Genomic DNA, 20,944 nt, shown 5'->3' with positions numbered 1-20,944 from the left:
CAGTCTATAGTCCCAATAAATGTTTTATTTCAGCATTATCACAATCTTACAAGCAAAGTCACCAAGGGTCAAAGGTCCCCAATAAGTAGTTTGAAAATGTTTTCATATCTGGTTTCCCACAGTCATGAAGTTCCAGGAAAAGTTAAGAAATGAGAAAAGCAAGCAAGTCATTATGAAATAGCATTTTACAAAAAAGGTAGTATTGCCTGATTCAGGTATAAACAGAGTATGCATCTCCCCAATGCTTTCAGTAGATTTTCATAAATAAATGATTAATACACATAATAAAATGACAATGTAATAAAATCATTTCAAAAAGCTGGCCAACAAGGCACAGAAGAATATCAATATGTATTAATATACTTTATCTACAAAAGTGTTTGTGGTACTGCTTTGATTTGTACCTTCCTCTAGACTGGAAAATTGCTGTGTGACTTCACATGTGTATTCTTCAGTCATTAACTGCCACTATGTGGCTTTGCCCACATAGCTACAGCGCATGTGTGTGTGTGTGTGTGTGTGTGTGTGTGTGTGTGTGTGTGCCAGCGTACGTGCCTGCCTGCATGTGTGTGTGCAGGTATGCAGATTTGCGTGTCTGTGCTTGTGACAAACAGAAGTCCCAGTTATCTGAAGCTCAGAGGATACAATCAGTGATACTGTCCTCCATCTTTCCTCCCAGGACTCAGAACTGTGTCATTATGTTCTGTGAAAAACAGGACAGAACAGGAGAAGGAAAAAAAAACAGCCCAATTTTAGGAAATATATTTTGAAAACCTGAAAGTCTCAACACTGGGTTATGTACATGTGATCTAAAACCTTGGCTGAACATGATACATAAACAACTATTTATGTATTTCTGAGTCAACCTCTTTGATAAAAGATGTCTTCACTTTGCACCATGTGGAAAGTATATCATTCTTCAGCAGCCTTGTCTGTTTTCATTCATTTCAACAGTTTACTTTAATGAACTGAACTAAATAAATGGAAAATTAAATGAACTCATGATAAATAACAGGTCAGATGTATTTCATATCAAGATGGACCAGGTCTGAGTTTGACCGACCTCTTATCTTACTATAAAAACCTCAATCTCCCTCTATCGTGGTCACCCAAATAAATATTAAAGATTAGCAGGCACACACACAAGCACACACACAAGCACACACACACACACACACACACACACACACACACACACACACACACACACACACACACACACACACACACACACACACACTCATGTGTTTCATCTAAATTATACAAATTGTTGTTTTCTTTACCCTAGAATGAGCCCTTTAATTTAGATACTTTATATTTACATCAGCAGGTTGTCCAAACTGGAAAAACGAATCCCATTTTGAGTTTTTATGACAACTGAAGGATACCACAGGTTCTCTTCAATGTTTGGAAGGGGAGGGTGAGGTCAGAGGTGTTAGGGGTGATAGGATAATGCATCGTTGGATTATTCTCAGTTGCTCATATGCACTGGTCACTCATCCTTATTGATTGATGGCACAATCCCCCCCATATGTATGTTTGATGCTTGTACAGTACATCACCTCATCTCTCATTCTGGTCGACTGACAGTACAAAACGGCGTCATGGATGTTGGAGAACAGACAGGACTTTGTCACATCGTCTTTGAAGAAATCTCCAGTCTGCAGGTTGTCCACCACACCAGCTGGAAAGACACAGAAATAGAAATAAAATGAGTATTTGTTGTAAATAAAAATGAATTAATCAGAGAAAAAAAATCTGAGCTAATAATCCACACAATTTCTTGGCAGTTTTAGTCAACTATTCTAAACTATTCTAGAAAAGTAGATGGACTTACTTTGGCAGCCAGCAAGAACCACATCTATACCAATTTGGCTGTAGTCTTTCTGGATCTGTGACAGAAAAAAACACAGCGCACAGATCAGACTGGGGTTTGTTTAACTAGTTGGATGATTACATTTATTGTAACTGAAAGACAGAGGAGCTAAATGATAAGGAGAAGGACAGAGGATTGTAATAGCCTTTAACTGTCTGCCTTTTTGTTCCAAACATTTCTTTATACTGGATCAATTTTAGATGAGGAATGCTGAATTAGTATACAAAATTGTGTAATACATATACAGATTCATACAAGTTCAACCCTAATGCATAAAAGTCACTAAACGTTAAAGTGTAAAATGAAATGCATCATTTCTAATTAAACAAAGTGAGACTGATATTGCTCTGTCTTGCCATGTTCATACATTTCGTAGCGCCTTGATTCCAACAGTATCCAGGAAGTTGACGGGGCTGAGGTCAAGAATGATGGCTTGTGGGTATGACGGCTCGAGGGCAATGTCTGTCTCAATGACAGCAATGTCTTTCTGCCCTGGCTCCTGAAGAGGAGACATGACACCACAAAGGAGTCAACATTTAGACAATGGTCTTTGCCGAAAGGTTTGTTTATTAAAAGACAACTGTATTTGAAACGTGCAATGGGCAACAATATTCTAAATGTAAAGAAATAAAACATTTTCATACATTAACTACATCTGGTCTTTCTCACCATATTTACGCCATTCTTCTTGGCTCTCTTGGCATTGTCCTCCTCAATCCTCTTCTTTTTGGCCTCCAGTTTCTTCTTTGCTGACAGGATCTTGGCAATATCAATGCCAGACTAATAGAAACAGTAAAAGACAATCGGGACAAAGTTCCCAGAGTAACTACAGGTACATAACTTTCCGTTGGTCAAGATGCAAACTATCGCAAAGAAATGGATGTTAATGTCTGCATTCATGCAAACTGTGTCCCTGAGGTGTTAGTTCATGTGAACAGCAAAGCTTGTGCAGTTTACAATGTATTACTATAGCAAATACTGCAGGGCAACACTCAGCATACAAATATTGTGTAAAGGTTTCACAGGCTTTGTAGGTTCAGTCCAAATGAATTGTTTGTTCTCACAACATTATGAGGCATAACCACCAGGCGTTAGAGAAAAGTCCTTTTTCTAAGAAGGTCTTACCTGCTCAGGAAGCTATAGTGCTTTCACCTGAGGGTTCTGGTTTACAGTAAACTTGGAATGTTTGAAATGAAATGAGGTTCACCTGCATTTGTGTTCTACAACTAATAAATAAGTTAACATCATTTTCTCAGACTAATCTGACTTTTGTTGAAGCAACAGAAAATACAATTTTGTGGGTCCATTTGTTTAGATGCAAATAAATTGAGTCAGAATCTGAATTCTCATATAAACATCAAATTTCACTCAAAGGGGTCAATTCAAGAAAAATGGTTTCAATATCAAAGCCTCCTATCATTTTAAGACTGATCTGACAGATTGTGAGCCAAACCTTTATGACTACAAAATAAATGTTTTCATCTCAAGACTATTAAAAAACATTATTACAACAAACTAACAACCAACCAACTCAAGTCCGTCTCACCTGTCAGTCATGACATCTCAACCTGTTTTAATAGCGTCAAATGAGTAATCGAAACCGAATTTACAGGAAAAATGAACACCTGAACAAACATCAGTGTGATAAGAAATATGTCAAATTACATAAAGCATCTTTGAGAAAAGGAAAAACTGACGTGCAACTTTTAGCTCGCTACATGCCACCAGGTGGCAGTCAACCTGCCTTGGCTTCACTCTTGTGGAGTAGTCATGTCACTCATCTTTTTGCAACCCATCATTTTAAATGCTGTTAGCAAGAACAAGCAGAGAGTGATCCAACATTTCTTCTGCACCTGGTGGGTTTCACCCAGAGCCAAAATACCACAATTTATGAGGCAACAGTTTTTCTCTTTGTCGACAAACCTACAGCCTCTGCCACTTCTATGAAAGCTTATTTGTGCATCAAACAGTAGAAAGAAAAGAGCGACCCGGGGGTTTTGACATGCTGACATTCTAATGAATGAAGCGTTCCATTATCACCCTCAATTATTCAGTCTCAGCTTCTCCCCCTCTCATCTTTTGTCATCTTTTTTTTTTTTTTTTTTACAGCTTTCCTCAATGTGTCTTCCTATGTATCCCAAAGAGACGTGACAGAAAAGCAAGACAAGAATGGGTGGGAGAGCAGGATGTTTCAAAAAAAGTTAAACAGAAGAAAACATTAGGATGACATCTGAACAATGTCTGTCACAGTCGTAATGTGTGAATTGTGCAACAGTCAGGTCAGTTATTAGTGTCTGAAATAATGTTCGCAGGAGAGGAGATGATTGCACGGAAGTTGTGAAGAGGGACTGTTGGTGGAGGAGTTGGTTGTTTTATTTCTTGTGTGTGTGTGTGTGTGTCCTCACCTTCTTCCCCAGGGCATCTTCATACATCTCAGCATTGGCGAAGTAGAGTGTAGCAGAGGAACGGAAGATCAAAATCTTTGGCACCTGCCTCACCTAAAATCGATAAGTTATGGAATTGATCGTTTAAATAAAAAAATGAATCACTACATTTCCCATACTGACAAATGCTCATAATAACACAGTGTTTAACAATGTTAAATCACCTGCGAGGAAAGTAGCACTGGAGCACATGTCTTAGCATAACCCTTCATAGCATAACACTATGTTCAAGCTGCCAAGTAATGACAGTCTAGAGTCTTGCTAGAACAGAGGTGTTTGAGTTAAAAACTACAACCAAAGTACAACTGACACCTTTTAGCTTAGGATGGTGTTATATTACTAATGTTTTAGGGTTTCATTTGAAGATAAATGTCGGCAGCAATTTTCCTGGAAATATATTCAAAGTCAAATTAATTAAATCATGGTGGTGCAAGAGGAAATACCAGATATCACCAAATCATTTAGGAATTGGTCTCTATCAAAACAACTGTGTTAACATGTATCACAGACCAAGAGAAAACTTGATAAAACGTTAGGGGATCAACAAAGTCAGTATGATTCATCCCCGGGCACCATGATTTCATGGGCAGTCAACCTGACAAGCACCATTAAACATAAGTATGATGATAGCAAGATGTCAGGCTAACTGTAAAGACATCCCAATGTTTTTGTTAAACTGCCCTTCCATTAATTCAGTGGTCGCAACCTAATTTTATACATTTAGCTTAAAGTAAAAAGCAGGGGGCTCGGATATTCAAATGCAATGAAGGGGTGCAATGAAGACATTTTGCCAAACCATTGTGCAAGACCAATAAAATATATATTCTTTTGCCAGACCAGACATGTGATTTTATGAGTTTTTGATAATGTTTCTTTCAAAAGACAATAATACACAGTATAAGGGATCAACAGGATCCTCACACTATTCTGTGCTCAGGCCCTACATTGTGGACTGTAGGAGTGAGGTCAAGCTTTAGTTGGAGCAAAGTGCAATTTGTTGACTAACTCCATTTTAAATTTCTGTGTTTGACTCTTCATTTTAACGTGAGGGACAGAGAAACCGAGGGTTAAGTACCTTAATTTATCATTAATTTATCATTATTCTCTGTACATTCTGACCATGTCTGGTCGGATGCTTGTCCTGTTTTGAGGTAAATACATTGTGTCATACCTGATTGTATTCCTCCAGTGGCCTGTAAATGTCAGTGCCAGGGACCTGCCCCAGCAGAGAATATTTAGGTCTGTAGTACACACAAAATAAAGTCCTGTTAGTCTGATTAAACGCTTTGTGTTTTGATGTGGTCTAAAAAGGGAAGGTTAGATAATTGTTGGGTGTGGTGTTTGATAGATGAATGTTCAGTTTGAATATTGAACGTTGCATATCACGTCATTGTTAGTTTATAATTGTGGTTGGGTGGGGCAATGTGTTCCTACAGCTGTGTCCTGAAGATGACGGTGAGCATGGAGAAGCCGATGGAAGCAGCTAGACCCACGTCAGGGTTCAACAAAACAGTGAGGATGAAGGTGGCCATCCAGATTATCTGGGGAAAAACAGGGAGAGATTAGTTAAATACAAATAGGTGGTAAAATAAGACTACAGTGAATCGTTGATGTAGTTGAAATATAATGCAATGTATTCAACAATTCTCATCAGTAGTTGTACAGCAGTAAACTATCTCTGGCACCACGGGAAGGGCCATGTTGTGATGTGAATTCTAATGTAGCTTAATCATTTGAAGCATGAGGGTGGCGAACCAAAGTACCATTCGGACCAGAGTTAGACAAAGTAATCGGGGACAGTAGTACCAGAGCACAGACTTTATCTCACACCTCACTATGCACAGGGACACACCTTCCCCCTGGCTTTTGAACTGAGAAACTACAACAGCGTCTGCACTGGCCAAGCTCATCACCTAGTGACAACTGGAGAAGACGCACACAGTTGGGTCTCTGGGTCTGCTGGGGAGAGATGTTGGGATGTGCTTGGATGTTTGAATAATCAATAACCTCCCTAGTCAGACAAAGTTTTCTGCACATAGAGATATAAGACATACTATTAAAGTAAAAGGCAGAGATCTCAAGGACTGAATTCATTGTTACAGGCGCTAACATATAGGAGATTGCCAAGGAGCATATAGTTTGGAAAAAGCGAGGAAGTGAAAAGTTAATCTTTGAGAAATACAGAGATTTTTGATGGATGATCAAAACATGCACGGTAGTGACCGAAATGTTCCTGAATGGTGTACATCTTATCACAACATTCTAAGTTTCTTTGTCTACGTTTAGGAACACTGACCGAATCAACTTTGTTTTTTCTCCACAATACAGGGATGTCCAGGAATTGCTTCACCATGCCATTGAGGTTGACATAGATAATGGCAGCCAGCACTGCCTACAAAGTCAAATATGAAACAGTTTATTAGGGCACTTTTGATTCTGATAACATGATGGAAAGTTAAATTTAATTTAACACACACACACACACACACACACACACACACACACACACACACACACACACACACACACACACACACACACACACACACACACACACACACACACACACACACACACACACACACACCTTGGGAAGAGTTTCAAAGAGAGCTCCAATCCAAAGCACGATAACAAGGATAACAATTGCAGATAGAGCTCCAGCAATCTGTAATGAAGAGAGAGAATAAGATGGAGGAACAATGAATTAAAATCATGTGAGGGATCAGTCAGTGAGAGTCAAAGGCAAAACTACAGAAAAGGTGGATGTTGTAGTCAGTATGAACAAGTATGGGATTATAAAACGAGTTGTAGTTTCATCAGTCTCTCCTCTCCTCCGTAATGGGCCTTTAGCTGATTAATAGTGTAGTCAAACTAAATCGTTCAAGCCTCTCAGCAAATCTATGTTTGTGTAGGTGGAGTTCAACAATCTGAGAGAAAATTAATTCCCAAAGTGTTTTTTTACTGTAATGGTGCCACTTATCACAGCAACGGTAATGACTGTTTATTACTCTGCTTAACCTTTGTGATCACCCAGGTTTTAGACAACAGGCAGGGGGAGGTGTTTGGATGAAAAAAAAGATGTTGAAAAATGTCAAAAACTAAATATTTTTAAAGCATTTTTCAGAAGTGTGGAATAATCACAGGAAGTGTAACACATATGCAAATTAAATACAGATTATACAAGGTTTAGAAATTGAACTTGATAATGATGCATCAGAAGCAGGACAAATAATAATAATAATAATAATAATTTGGATTTGGATTTATATATTTATATAGCACTTTTCAAAGTACCTATGGTACAATTGAAACAAAGGACAGTAAATAATGATAGGAATGCAAGCTTGGGACAATGTAACGCATATCTCTGCTAGGAGAGAGTTCCAGAGGGTGGGGGCTGCCAGGCTGAATCCCCTGTCATGTGTGTTTGGATGCTGGTACGTGGGATCGTGATCAGACTCTATCTGAGGATCATAGTATCAGGATGGAGCATTGGAGCTTGGTTTGGGTGAGACCAGAATGAGATTGGGGAATCCACTACACATACAGATGTACTTTTTGCTAAACTTAAGCTATATTTGTCAATATCATGAGGTATAAGTTAGGTAAACGGACCCTTTGCAGATCAAACAGCCTCCACCAACCTGAGATTTCCCTCCCGTGCTCTCTTGAACCATACTGCGAGACATGGAGCAGCTGATTGCGAAACACTGGAAAATTGCTCCAAAAGAGTTACTCAGACCCAGGGCCATTAGTTCCTAGATGATAAGAGATACACAATTTATGTACAGTGCACTGATTTTAAAACTTCAGGTCATAGCTGTATCCATCTTTCACCTCCCTACCTGATTGCTGTCCACCTTGTATCCATATTTCAGGGCGAAAATTCGTCCCAGTGAGATGGCAATGCCGTAGCCAACCACAGACAGAGCGAAGGCGTCCCCTATCACCTGAGCAAACAGAGAGACGTCTGGAAAAACAGGTGGCTGGAGACTGGTAGAAGGGAGAATGAAAGTAGAATAGATGATCCATTTTGAACACTTTCTTAAAAACACAGATTCCTGTATATCTGCTGTGGGTTGTGGTATATATGTTTCTCACCCTGAGGGAATGAGTCCCACCACATCCACTCCATATTTCTCCTCCAAGTTCACTTGCCAGGAGATGACTGTACCAATAACGACCTGAAGAAGCAAATAAGAGATACATGAGTGTGTGTGTGTGTGTGTGTGTGTGTGTGTGTGTGTGTGTGTGTGTGTGTGTGTGTGTGTGTGTGTGTGTGTGTGTGTGTGCATGTACATTTTTGAAAGGAACTAAATAACGTTGGAATGAATGATGAGTACATGTACTTATCCCTGGATACTCACAGCGAGCAGCTCCACAGGTATAGGAACAGGTAGTTTTTTACTCAAGTATGCATTGAGCTCCTTAGCAAGAATAAGGCAGACTATGGTGACAGCACTAACCACCAAAGTACCAATGTTTGTTTGTGGAATGAGATAACACAACTCTAGCATCGTCTGGAGAGAGATAAAGAGCAGGATTATTGGTTAAATGGAGGAATGAAAGTGATGCGTTTATTTACATTAAAATCAAGCATGAAAACAGAAAGTCCATATTATATTCTGTCAGATCTGCTGGATATAATTATACGACAGAGGCAGTGGGGTTCTTTTATGTTGTGGTGATCAAAATATTCATATACAGTAAGAGGGCCCAGGAATGAAAGTTCTCTGCCGCTATAACAGATTTCCATGGGTTGAATTCCACAGAGGGAGAGGGCTCTGATCTGCCTGCAGGGCTCGTCTTTGTGGGTATTTCCTACAAAGCTGACTTGAGAGCGGAGCCTGCATCGAAAGCAACTAGACACAGAAGCCCTGCAGGCAGACAGTCAGGAGGCCTGTATAAACCGAGTGTAGATCTGAAGGGGAAAAAGCATTGTGTGACACTCTGAGTGAGCTTGGCAGCTTTATGAAACCGTCATTGAAGTTATTTCAAAGGTAAATAGACACAAGGTGAGCAAAATGCAAATGTTCACATTGACTAATGGGCATGTCCTGTATGCTTTTTTGTCAGCTGCCTCTGCCTTTTTACATGAAAACCTATTCATAGTGAATGCACGGTGAACAATGTGTGCACTCTAAGTGCAATGGCACCCATAGCAGTGGTGCAGTGACTAATATTAATAATGGGATGAATCTCAGAGGGTCGCCACATTAGTGGACTTCAACAAATGTCAAAATTAAATGATCAAAAATGCTTTATAATAGTACTGAAGCAATCAATTAAGAAATTAACCAGCTCATCCTTTGAAAATCAGTTACAGCCATAGAAATTCAATTGTTATCGTCATTCTGTGCTTATTATGACTTATCTGTGAGTTTTTGTTTATCAGACAAGAGAAGGAGCTTCAAACATCTTTTTTACTTTTTCAGGTCTAAGCAAAACGTTAATGTCAGTGCTTGTGTTCTTCCTTACATATATCAATGACAAGGGTCCGCTGTATCTCACAGGGCTGATGCCGAAGGTGTATTTGAGCTGGGACACAATGACGTGGATGGCGGCTCCAGTTGTGTAACCTCGTACCAGAGGCTCAGATAGGTACGTCACCACAAAACCAAACTGGACCAGACCGAGCAAAATCTACAGAGCATACACAGAGATTGAAACACAAGGAGGTTCACGGTGGCTGTTTACATATATTTGCAATCCTAAACAAAATGTATTGTAATAATCAGAAAAAATATTTATATTTGACACTTCTGAGTTTCTAATATTTCACTGTCACTAGTGAATAAGAGGCCTCCAGTATGATGCAAAAACAAAGTTAACATTTATAGAAATAACAGTAGCATTGTAATATTGCAAAAGGAAAGCTGTGCCCACATACACCAATCATTCCATCTTTTTAATTATAGCAGAATTGACATTTTAGCCTGGGAACATATAGACTCCTACGGGATAGATAAAAATATCTAGCATGATGCAGCTCCCCTTTATGCTTTTAAAGTGATCATAACTGAAATTAGTTTTATAAAAGTATTTGCTGAAATGTACTGGCAGGGTAAGCTTTGAGCATTTGTACAGTATTTTATTTACGGATGGCTCTGAATTGGGACGTGAGCTGTCTGTCTATACAAACAACATATGTTTACAATTAACTACAGAGCAGATTGTCATTGTCCCTGAACATTACTCCTGCAGGTCTCCCAAATGGCCCACTTCCACTCATTTGATATTTACCTGAAATAGTCCAGTTAGGAAGGTGACAGCTACAGCCACTCGGACCCTCGCTGCATCCCGGGACATGATGTCAACTATGCTGGAGTTTGTCACATTGTCCCATATCATAAAGTCTGAATCCGGGGCTAATCGATCCGTCACTCCTCCTATCATCACACTTAACACTGCAAATGTCCCTGAAGATGAGAGATAGAGACATAAACACGTATCACATAGTCCGAGAAACAATTTCCTCAACCCAGCCAAAGTTTTCCTCTGATTCCTGAGTGATGGTTTCTTACATACAGTATATGTGACATCTGCTGAAAGGTAATGAAGTAGCCATTGTCCCCTGTCTGTAAAAAACAGTGGCTATTGGATATTGATATTGTTTTTAGACCAGTCTTCAATGACTGCTTCCGGATAAGCTGAAATGTATCAAAGGGCTGGCCATAACATTAACTTCAATAATTCTTATGTGGGAGAGTCCTGTGTAAATATGCTGTGTAACATTAAGGATAAAGAAAAGTATGAAATAGGGAAAACACTCTTTCTCTACATCAAAAATCTGACCAAAGCTGTCATGATGACTGTAAGATACAACAGTCAATCAAATCTGATCAGATCTTTTTATTTCCAACTTTAATGCTGATTCTTCACTCAAGAGTATTGAAATGATAACAGCAAATGATCCGATTTTCAGATGACAAAACAAGTATGTCTACGAAATTACATCTCTAGTTATCAACACAAGGACATATAGAATGCTAAAGGTTTTCGATTTAAGAACATTAATTGTATACTATGCTTAGAACCAGAGCCTTGTAGAGAGCCCAAAAATTATTGCTTCAGTCTATTACTAAGCCTGCCCATCAGTTCATTGAAGTGTGCAGATGCAACACTGTGCTGAGGTACAAACCTATTGAGATGTGCTTGGATGTGCCGAAGACGAAGTAGATGAGGACGGGGTAGAAGGAGGAGTAAAGGCCAAAGACTGGAGGAACAGATGCCAGCAAGGCATAGGCCATACCTACAGGGAAAACATAAATATTTGTTACATTACAGCGAAGAGTTATATTACAGATGGTATCATATATAGGGCAATGTAATGGGGAAACACAGCAATTCAAACACAATAGATTACCATTTAAAATCAAAATCACTTCTATCCCTCCAACCCCTTATTTTCCTCTCTAATCTCCGAACCTCCATCCTCACCCTGTGGCAGCTGCATGATCCCCACACTGATCCCAGAGATCAGGTCACCAATGGCATTTTCTCGGATGGGGTAACAAGGCAGCCATGATAAGAGAGGAATACGCTGCAGCAGGCATCTCTTCAAGCTGGGAGCAGAACACCTGAGTTTGTATGTCAGAAAGAGCAAAAGAAGAGAGAGAGAGAAATATGTCTTTGAGATATGCTTTGATATCAGTGGTGCAGTATTCTCAAGGCTGACCTCCAGACCTTTTGGTTTTGTGCAGCCTTCTTGCAGATTTATAAAAGATTATTGATATTATATCCTCTTTGTTTGTATTTAACTGTTGGCTTTTTTTTGACACAGAACTAAATTGTAGCTGTGGATCATCTTTCATCATATCTGACATATTCATAATTCATGCCTTTTAGAAATACTTGTATTTTATCCATATTTAAGCATGTGTGTTTATATTGGAAACTCAAAATGTATATGAGCTAACAAATGAATTCTGAAAGTAATCAATCAATCAGTAAAATTGTATTTGTATAGCCCATATTCACAAATCACAATTTGTCTCACAAGGCTTAACAAGTTGCGAAATCCTCTGCCTTTAACCCTCAACAGGAGTGAGGAAAATCTCCCGAAAAAACTCTATTAACGGGAAAGAACATGGACAGACAACAGAGGTGCAATAGATGCCACATGTAACTGGTTATTATATTGTGAACAATGGGTGCAATCTTTGTGCTTTACTACAGACAAAAAACACGTGACACAAAATGTCTTGCTATGTCAGCGAGAGATAAGTTGAGATGCATGGCAGATTGGATGTAGTCGATTTTACCTCATTGATGATTTAACCTTCTCAGACAGAGGTGTCCGAGGTAACTCAGACCTCTCTCCCATCTCATCCACATCCCCTTCATCCAGGATCCTTCTGTGGACGCTGTAGCCTTCCCATTTCCTGTGTTCCATAGCTTACACCAGCTGGACATAAACCCAAAAAGCATTTTAGCTGATAATCTTTCCCTGTGTTTTTCAAACATGACACTAAAAGTACAGCTTCAATTTTAAAAAAATCTAATACAAGACAAAAACTAAATAAAAACTTTAAAAACTTTAATTTTTTTTGTGCTAATTTAAGACCCATCTGGGACTGAACTGTTCATCTCTACACAAGCAAGTCTGAAAATTTTAAATAATAAACAAATCGTGACCAGTGGTATTTAAAAAATTCAAAATATAAAAGTTTGTGGCTTATAGAAAAAGCCCAAAACCCACAAAAGAACTGAAATTAACCAAAAAGGTTATTGCAATGTAATGTCTTTATCCTGTGGTCTTTTGTCTGACTTGATGAAACACTTTAAAACACAAAAAAATTCACTCACATTATTATATCTCCTCTTATGAAGAATGACTCCTCTCTGTGTGCAGTGCTCCCTGTGCCTCAAAGTTATTCTAATCTACAGTCTTCCATCAGATCCAAGTGGTAACAAGCAGAGCGTTGAAGTCACTTACAGGAGTTCTAGCAAAGAGCTGAAGCTAAGGCTCCATTTCAAATCCAAGAGAAGGTTCTCTCCTGCAGTGCTTTACCTTAGGACCTTGAAGGGGGTGTATAGATAAGACAAACATGAGCATTGTTGGGGTGGAAAAGGGCAAAGTTCCCAAAGTCCAGATGAAAACCCGAGTGTTTCAGGTTGAACATTCATTTTGAGCTTGTATTACTATTTACAAAGTGAGTAAGTCTCAGTTTGTAGTTACCGTCACAGCTTTTCAATTTATTCTGTCTGTCAATCAGAGTTCAGAATGAAATCGCCAGTGTGAGTTTGAAAAGGAACAGCATTCTTTGTGGACACAAACAAACAAGATAACTGCAGCACATACAGTAATATACATTAATTTGACTCTAGACAGCCTTTTATCTATCTTATCAGTGTTATCAATGTTATCTTTTACGATTCGATTAGTCAGCCATTTCAGCCTGGTTGTTCTTACCTAACAAGAGAATGAATGAAAAGAAGAAGAAGATTTACTTTTATTGTCACGTTAACACTGTTACATGCATACATGAAATTGTTCTCCGCATTTAACCCATCCAGTTGGCATCTGTCGATGTGTGTTTCTATGCATGTTTCGACAGGTGCCAACTGGATGGGTTAAATGCGGAGAACAATTTCATGTATGCATGTAACAGTGTTAATGTACACACATATACTGGAGCGGTGGGCTGCTGTTGCCAGCGCCCGGGTAGCGGATGTTGGGGCCTGCTCTACCGCTAAGCCAAAGCCTAAGGCTGCTTAATTTGTCTATTTGCTTGGTGTCTTTAACGCTCAAAGTTTTTCGTAAGGCTGAAGAAAACATGGTCAACCATTTAATTACCGGGAACTTACGCTTCCACTTTTTAACACAACTTAAAATAATTGTTCATGTAAAGAGATCAAGAAAAAATGACTGTCACAAATTTTCTTGTAACACACTCTGGTCCAATGATGATGTCTTTAACAAACTGTCCAAAGCAGAGGACAGTCAATTTAGAATGGGTTTATAATAACTGCACATTTTGCATTTGCTTCAAAAATGATTTTAAAGTGACTCACCAGATGATCAGATCACAACCTAGCAACATCCCAACTACTGACCAATAAGTGGAAACAATTTAGCAATCATGACCCCAGGATCCCGACATGGACAACAGTGCAAAGTTTATAATAAAGTGACAATAACAAGCACCAAAAGTTAAAAGTTAAAGCTTTTTAACGGTGACATATGTTTTGTTAGATATTTACCAGTTACAGACATCTCACTAACCTCTCCAATGCGATGGCAGGAACTGCTTCTCTTTGGCCAGGTGTCAGACGCTACTTACACCGGCTTTTCAATATTTGGCTCTGTCAGTCGTTAGAAGAGCCAAGTCATTACAGTTGTTTTTCAAACAGCTCGCAGCAGTAAGTAAACTCGACAGGTAAACATTTGTGTAGGTTTTATTAGAGAAAAAAAAATCCTCTGAACATGCATACAGTCAGAGCTGGAGTTGATGTGCCAAGCTTTGAGTTCATAATTTTATTTTCTTCTCAATTTCATCAGCTGGTTCTAAATTTAACAACTCCACAAATATGTTCAGTTCCTTTTCATTACTTTAAATTTATCCCTTGTTGACAGAAAAGAAGCTGTGATCTCTTAAGAAACATTAGACGTATCTCCTAAAAAACATTTAAGCCTAAAACATGTCCATTCACTCGTCAAGGTTTGCATTGATTGTCGGGAAATGTGTCACAAGTGCACTTGTAAACATTGTAAAAGGTGACTTTCAAAATAAACAGTCACCTCTGTCTGTGTAGGTATTTAGTTGAAATGAAGAGCCAGTTTAGTACATTTAAGTGAAACAAAAAGACCGTCTGGAAAAAAATGTGAGTGGTTCAGAACAGAGGACAAGAAGGTTTACACCAAAACTGCAAAGCAGCCAAGCAGAGGAGAAAGAGAAATCCATTGCAAAAATTAAGACTCTCAACAAACAGTTCAAAGAGCCCCCCCCAATGAAAGGGAAGGCATCAAGGACTTGATGAATCAACTCCGTGAACATCTCTGCAGACTCCGGAGAGCCAAAAGCACTCGGAAACAGAGGAAGGAGAGTGAGAACAAAAGAGCTCAGGTTTATTAGAACACTGCTGGGTGAAGCACAATCCGGGAGACTGACCAGCCCCAAAGAAGATGTAGAGGGGTTCTTGAGGGAGACCCACAATGACATATGTAGAAACCAAGCCCTAGATGCCAACACAAACATCGGTAGAGCAGAAACACCTGGAAAAATGCTCAACATCAGCAAACCATCCTGGAAGGAAGTCCAAGAGATGGTAAAGAAGGCCAGAACAGGATCTGACCCCGGCCCAAATGGTATACCCTACAGGGTATATAAGAAATGCCCGATGCTCCTTCGAAGGTTGTGGAAGCTGTTCCAGAGGATCTGGAAAAAGGGCACCCTTCCATTATGCTGGAAGAAGGCGGAGGGCTGTTTTGTGCCATCAAACACAGCAAGAACATCAAACAACCTACTACAAAAGGCCCAGTCATGGGATATGAAGGTAGACCCGGGAGGAAGGCTGCAGTTCCCCCAGGTCGTTCAGACAACCCTGAGCCTGATGCAGCTCTGTGGTCTGAAGAGCCAAAGAAGATCATCCTGATTGAACTTACAGTCCCGTGGGAAGAAGGGTGCGACCAAGCCTTTGAATGGAAGAGTGCCAAATACCAGGACCTTTTGCAAGCCTGACATTGGAAAGGATTGCTGGCATGGCTGTTCCCAGTTGAGGTCGGCTAGAGGAGGATTCCCAGCCCAGTCGAAATGGAGAATGCTTACAGCCATTGGAATGACAGGAAAGGAGAGGAAGACAGCAGCTTGCAGGATGGGGGAGGCAGCAGAAAGAGCCTCTTGCTGGCTATGGAACAGGAGAGAGGAGCTAAGCTGGAAGCCAGGAGGAGGAGATCGGCAGTGATTTGGCTACCACTGCCGACCCACCAACGGGAGGGTGTTACAGTTTAGGGTTGAAACACCCAATAAACATTGGACACCGTTTGATGACATCAACTCTTCCTGGCCAAGGCCACAATCACCAAAGGTGAATGAAGGGGAAGCATCTTTTAGATGTAATTATTCTCTAACTCATCCATATGTTAAAAGCAGACAGGTGTGTTTGTTTGTGTTACCGCTTGAGGACCTTCTCCAGCATTAACATTGATCAGTAGACCTCCTCAGAAGTAAAGTTTTTATCTATTTCACATCTCGAGATAAATTTCCACCACACTAGTTTATCCTGCCATAAAACTGTGCGTGGCCTGAGGAAGTCACTGATGCTCAGAGCCCAGTCCATTTGCTTTTGGGGATTAGTTTGGCATTTTCATATGGGACAGATGGTGGGTTTCAGCGAGAGATTTCTTTCAGTGTGTTTTGGCTGCGTGACAGTTACATCGATCAGAGTGATTCATTAAGTCTATAAATTACTGACCTTCATTGGAGATTTAAGTGTTTTATTTGGTGTTAGTTTACACAATGACAGAATGCAATAGAATATGTACACACACTTCATTCTTGTCTCCAACTACGTTTTTAACACAAACTATGGTTTTGACCCACTTTTTTTATCATATAAAAACAACTTAAACTTGAGTGACAAGATCCAACACTCTGGCACACATGCTTTATTCATACTGTATATATATGATAAGACACGATGATCCAGTTACAATCAGCATGTGTTTCATATGCATACAGGACAAGCTGTGGACGAATCATTTCACACTGATAGTAATTCAGATATGCTTGCACAGCCTGTTGTCAGCTCAGATCATCAGGACTCATGTAAAGTCAGTGATTTATCTCCAGCAGCCAGTAAAGCATCAGCAGAGTCAACCTCGACTAACTGGAGGTGACTAATGGTCTGTCTCTCAATTACCAACCATTACAATATTAAATCCACACAGTAGAAACATGTTAAATCAGACAGACAAAGTTTTGTCTGTGGATTCTCCACTACATACCTGTCAAAAAAACCTCCAGTCACTACATACCAGTCAAAAAAATATTGAATAAACCACCACACATAAAACAAGGTAAAACAAATTAAAACTGTTCTGCAAAACTGATATTTGATTATTCACAGCAAGTTATGGTTACTTAAACCATTGACTTAAACCTCACTCTAAAACACATGTAAGATGGCTACTTGACCACTCAGTCAACCCAACACAATAAAGTAAATCAGAAAAAATTGACCATTCAATGATTAGTTAGTCAGGGAAAAACAAAGTGGCTCTGCTAATGGTGTCCGTTTAAAAACTAAAGACACAGAAGCAAATTAATAAACAAAAAAAAACTTTACATTTTAATAAAAAGCATTTGTAATGTTAAAAATAAATATACCTTGCTTAACTGGAACAGTCCTTTTCCCATTTGGAGACATGCAGGAGACTGGAATCTACATTAATAAATCTTGATATGACATTAAAAGAAGCTGAAATCTATCTAAAAGCATTTGTTTACCTTGTTACTTGGCCGAAAGGCCTGAGCAGCCATTCCAAGTCTTAGTGCCTCACCAAACATGAATTATCTAACAAAACACATTTTAAATTATTCTTTAGTTTGATACCATGAGATAAATATACATGTCATGTTCTGCAGTTTCATCATTTAAGTTGTGTTTTTATACCTTTTTCTATAGAAAAAATGGATCCTACCAAATCAAACACCAAACAAAGGTCTCAGGTGCTCTCACTCCGGAGTGTCTCAAAGCAGGAAGTAAGGCCCAGGTGAACTTCCTGCCCCCTTTTATAGACTCCCCCCCATTACCTCTTCCTAGTGTTTCACTTCCTGTTAGCTTTCCTCCCACATTAGTATAGTTGTATGTGGCTGGGATCAAAAAGTAAAAATAATCTCCTTTATTTTATGCAGATGGTTGCTTCACTTTAAATATTGCTGCCAACAAGAATTGAGGGAGGACATTTTGTCCTTGATAAGGTGATAAAAAAGGAAGCATTCAGGCTCATTTCCTAATCATTTAGAAAATTCAAACTGCCACTAAAGTACTTCTCTTCCTTGCAATACCTTCCAATAGGCAAACTTGACAATTCAACTGTAACTGAAAGTCTGACTTTAGCTTTTAATGAAAAATGCATGTTTATTTATGTGTATTATGAGAAGTGGGTGGAGGAAGGACACAGTAGGCCTCATCATAATTTGGCAGGTAAAAATAGGACCAACAGATTGGTTTCAGCCAAGGGTTTATTTTAGTATTTGTTTTGATGTGGTGTTTTAATGCACTATGAAAGATGGATTCAACTTTAGAGGTATAACAAAGTGAGCAACTGCTTAGTGATTGATGCATTTTGGGGAACACGATTATTCCTTTTCTCGCTGCAGATCAGATGAGGAATCAGTTCCCCCTCAGAACTGTTCACTTACAGACACTGTGTTCATTTTGTGGATATGACATAGTTCTATAATACACCTCGAGGTGCAACATGGACACATCGTCATGCCCAGGGTCATCAGGTGTACCTGACACTCAGCTACCAGGCCAGCACACTTTGCATGTTTCATTCCTGGACTTCCTCCATTCCGTCTTCCCAAGGGACAATCAGCTCAAGTAACACCACAGCTTGGTAAACCCGGACATCAGGATCATGTCTGGCGTAAGTGTGGTAACTGCAGTGACGTCCAAGAACTTCAGATGCTTCCCTAGATCCACCAACATTACTCCCTCTTATAAACAACAAGGCATGGTCCGTTTGGAAGTTAAGGAAGAGGAGACATGACACCTGTCATTTTAAAGTTGGCGCCTTCAGTTTCTGGTCCAATACACTATTTCCACCTTACTCAAGCGGCTGGGAGAGATAAGAGGACAGATAAGTCAGGACCACCCTCAGTCAACAAAAAACACTTGCATACAACCCACAGCTGACAAACCCTTGCTGTTGCATGCAGCCCACCCTTGTTCTATGGCTGAGGCCAGGACTTCTCCCCTGCTCAAACAAAGGTGATGGCATGCTTAGTTGGGTGCTGCTGCTTACTCTTGTTGATGCCAGCACAGAATGAGGACATGAATGTTCTCACAGTCTCAAGCCTTAGAGAAGAGATTCGAGGACTCGAGATGTTTGATGCTGGTGCCGCAGAAGAATCAAACAGTCAGACGAGAACTGTTTGAGTTCATGTATTCAAATTACTGCGTAAACATTCATTCATATGGTCAACTGTCTCATCTGGAAATGAATTGCATGCATCCTCGAATGTTGTTTTACAAACGTTTTCAGAGAAATAAAAATGAACACAAACAGAAAAGTTTGTTTGTTTGTTGTGTGTCGTTTCTCAATTACCTAATGAGTAAATGAAGCCATAACTTTAGACAACAACACCAAACTTCATCAAACAGCTTGAGCACTTTTCAAAAAACTGATTGTTGTGACAGTTGTGAGACAGATTGAGTTTACCTCGGTGTAGAGTCCCATGTCTCTGTAACAGTCTGTACCAGGAACACGACCCAAAGCAACAGTGGAGGAGCTGAAAGATGAGGACGAGATGAAAGACTGGAGAGACGGGGGGGCAACGTTAATGAGAGTCTGCCTCAGTAACTGGTGAGAGGAGGGAAAGAAAAACAAAACTTTAAACTTGTGTGAATAAAGGAGAATATATGAGGTGATGGACAAATAATGAAGACAAGCTAAATCCACACACACAACAATTATATAGCACATATTTACCACAGTCAAACCCAGTCATAATCATAGAACAGTAAAAACGACAATGATGCTCCAATGTTCTCTTGATTATCTCTGTAGGACATATAGTTGTTGTACCAGTTGGCAAGAGGTGTTCATTGGTGGAGGCTTAATGCCTGGGGCAGTAATTTTACTTACTGTTTTGCATAAACACAACATGAATGAATACATATGTTATTGTAACATTACTATTATTACATCCTCTTTTGTGCAATAAAATAATCTATTTATATTGTAAGCGAGGTTGTTGTGTAATCTGAGGGGCATACAGATTACCTGCCAGTTCTGTCTATCTTCAGATGCAGTAGTAATATAAATGCAGATTACAGCTGTAAAATGATGACTGACTGTTGTGTGCTGTGGATGAAGGTGAGCAGAGAGAGGACCCTTGTCCAGGTTAAAGGTCAGCGTGGACATCAGCGACACCACCCAACACCACCCACAGCAGGAAAGGAGTGAGGTGAGAGGAGGAGTCTCTGATTGGAGGGAGGCTGATTCTGCTTGTGACCAGGTGTAACTATAGTACAAGCTGTTGGTTTCTGTGCTGCTAGCTTGAATAAGGATAATGATGATGATGGTGATTGTGCATCACTGTGTGAGTGAGTGTGTGTGTTTGTGTGTGTGCGTGCATGCATGTGCGTATGTGTGTGTATACCTGTATGAGGCCACAGAGGAGGGTGAGGTGTACAGCTATGTTCACTTCAGCTGCCTCCACATCAACCTGACTCTCTTCAACATTGAGTGTTAGGATCAAGAGCATTTGGTGATCACATTATATTTCACTGTGGGGCACTGAGTCAGACTGCAACTTCAAAATGATAATAAAAATAATAATAATAGAACTTTCTATTACATTTTTCATTTTATTTTCCTTTTAAAACAGTTTCTATAACAAATCATATTCTAAAAATCCAAAAAAAAGGTTTTGAAAAATCTAGTGTT

The 20,944-nt window shown here is 39.5% G+C and overlaps 1 protein-coding gene across 3 annotated transcripts; it reads right to left on the bottom strand.

Moving 5' to 3' along the window:
• LOC109630746 (solute carrier family 26 member 6-like) lies at window positions 1–18,021 on the bottom strand. Of its 3 annotated transcripts, none has more exons than XM_069527339.1 (23): window positions 17,938–18,021; window positions 17,772–17,838; window positions 14,549–14,628; window positions 13,129–13,341; window positions 12,585–12,727; window positions 11,761–11,900; window positions 11,462–11,572; window positions 10,564–10,739; window positions 9,799–9,963; window positions 8,688–8,840; window positions 8,422–8,504; window positions 8,166–8,313; window positions 7,965–8,078; window positions 6,908–6,985; window positions 6,617–6,712; window positions 5,755–5,861; window positions 5,492–5,561; window positions 4,282–4,374; window positions 2,546–2,656; window positions 2,244–2,375; window positions 1,838–1,892; window positions 1,563–1,684; window positions 1–703 (listed from the first exon to the last, which is right to left on the bottom strand). In XM_069527339.1, exons 5-23 carry the CDS (start codon window positions 12,713–12,715, stop codon window positions 683–685), a joined length of 2,106 nt encoding a protein of 701 aa, XP_069383440.1. In that variant the 5' UTR covers window positions 12,716–12,727; window positions 13,129–13,341; window positions 14,549–14,628; window positions 17,772–17,838; window positions 17,938–18,021; the 3' UTR covers window positions 1–682. The 3 variants fall into 3 exon arrangements, with proteins under 3 accessions (XP_069383440.1, XP_069383442.1, XP_069383441.1); XM_069527341.1 differs by having other exon boundaries at window positions 13,259–13,341; XM_069527340.1 differs by lacking the exons at window positions 17,772–17,838; window positions 17,938–18,021 and adding an exon at window positions 17,652–17,719.
• Between the last annotated feature and the right edge of the window lie 2,923 nt (window positions 18,022–20,944).

Source organism: Paralichthys olivaceus, chromosome 6 (assembly GCF_024713975.1).
Source record: "Paralichthys olivaceus isolate ysfri-2021 chromosome 6, ASM2471397v2, whole genome shotgun sequence".
Taxonomy (NCBI): Eukaryota; Metazoa; Chordata; class Actinopteri; order Pleuronectiformes; family Paralichthyidae; genus Paralichthys; species Paralichthys olivaceus.
This window is presented reverse-complemented; position numbering and strand designations above follow the sequence as displayed.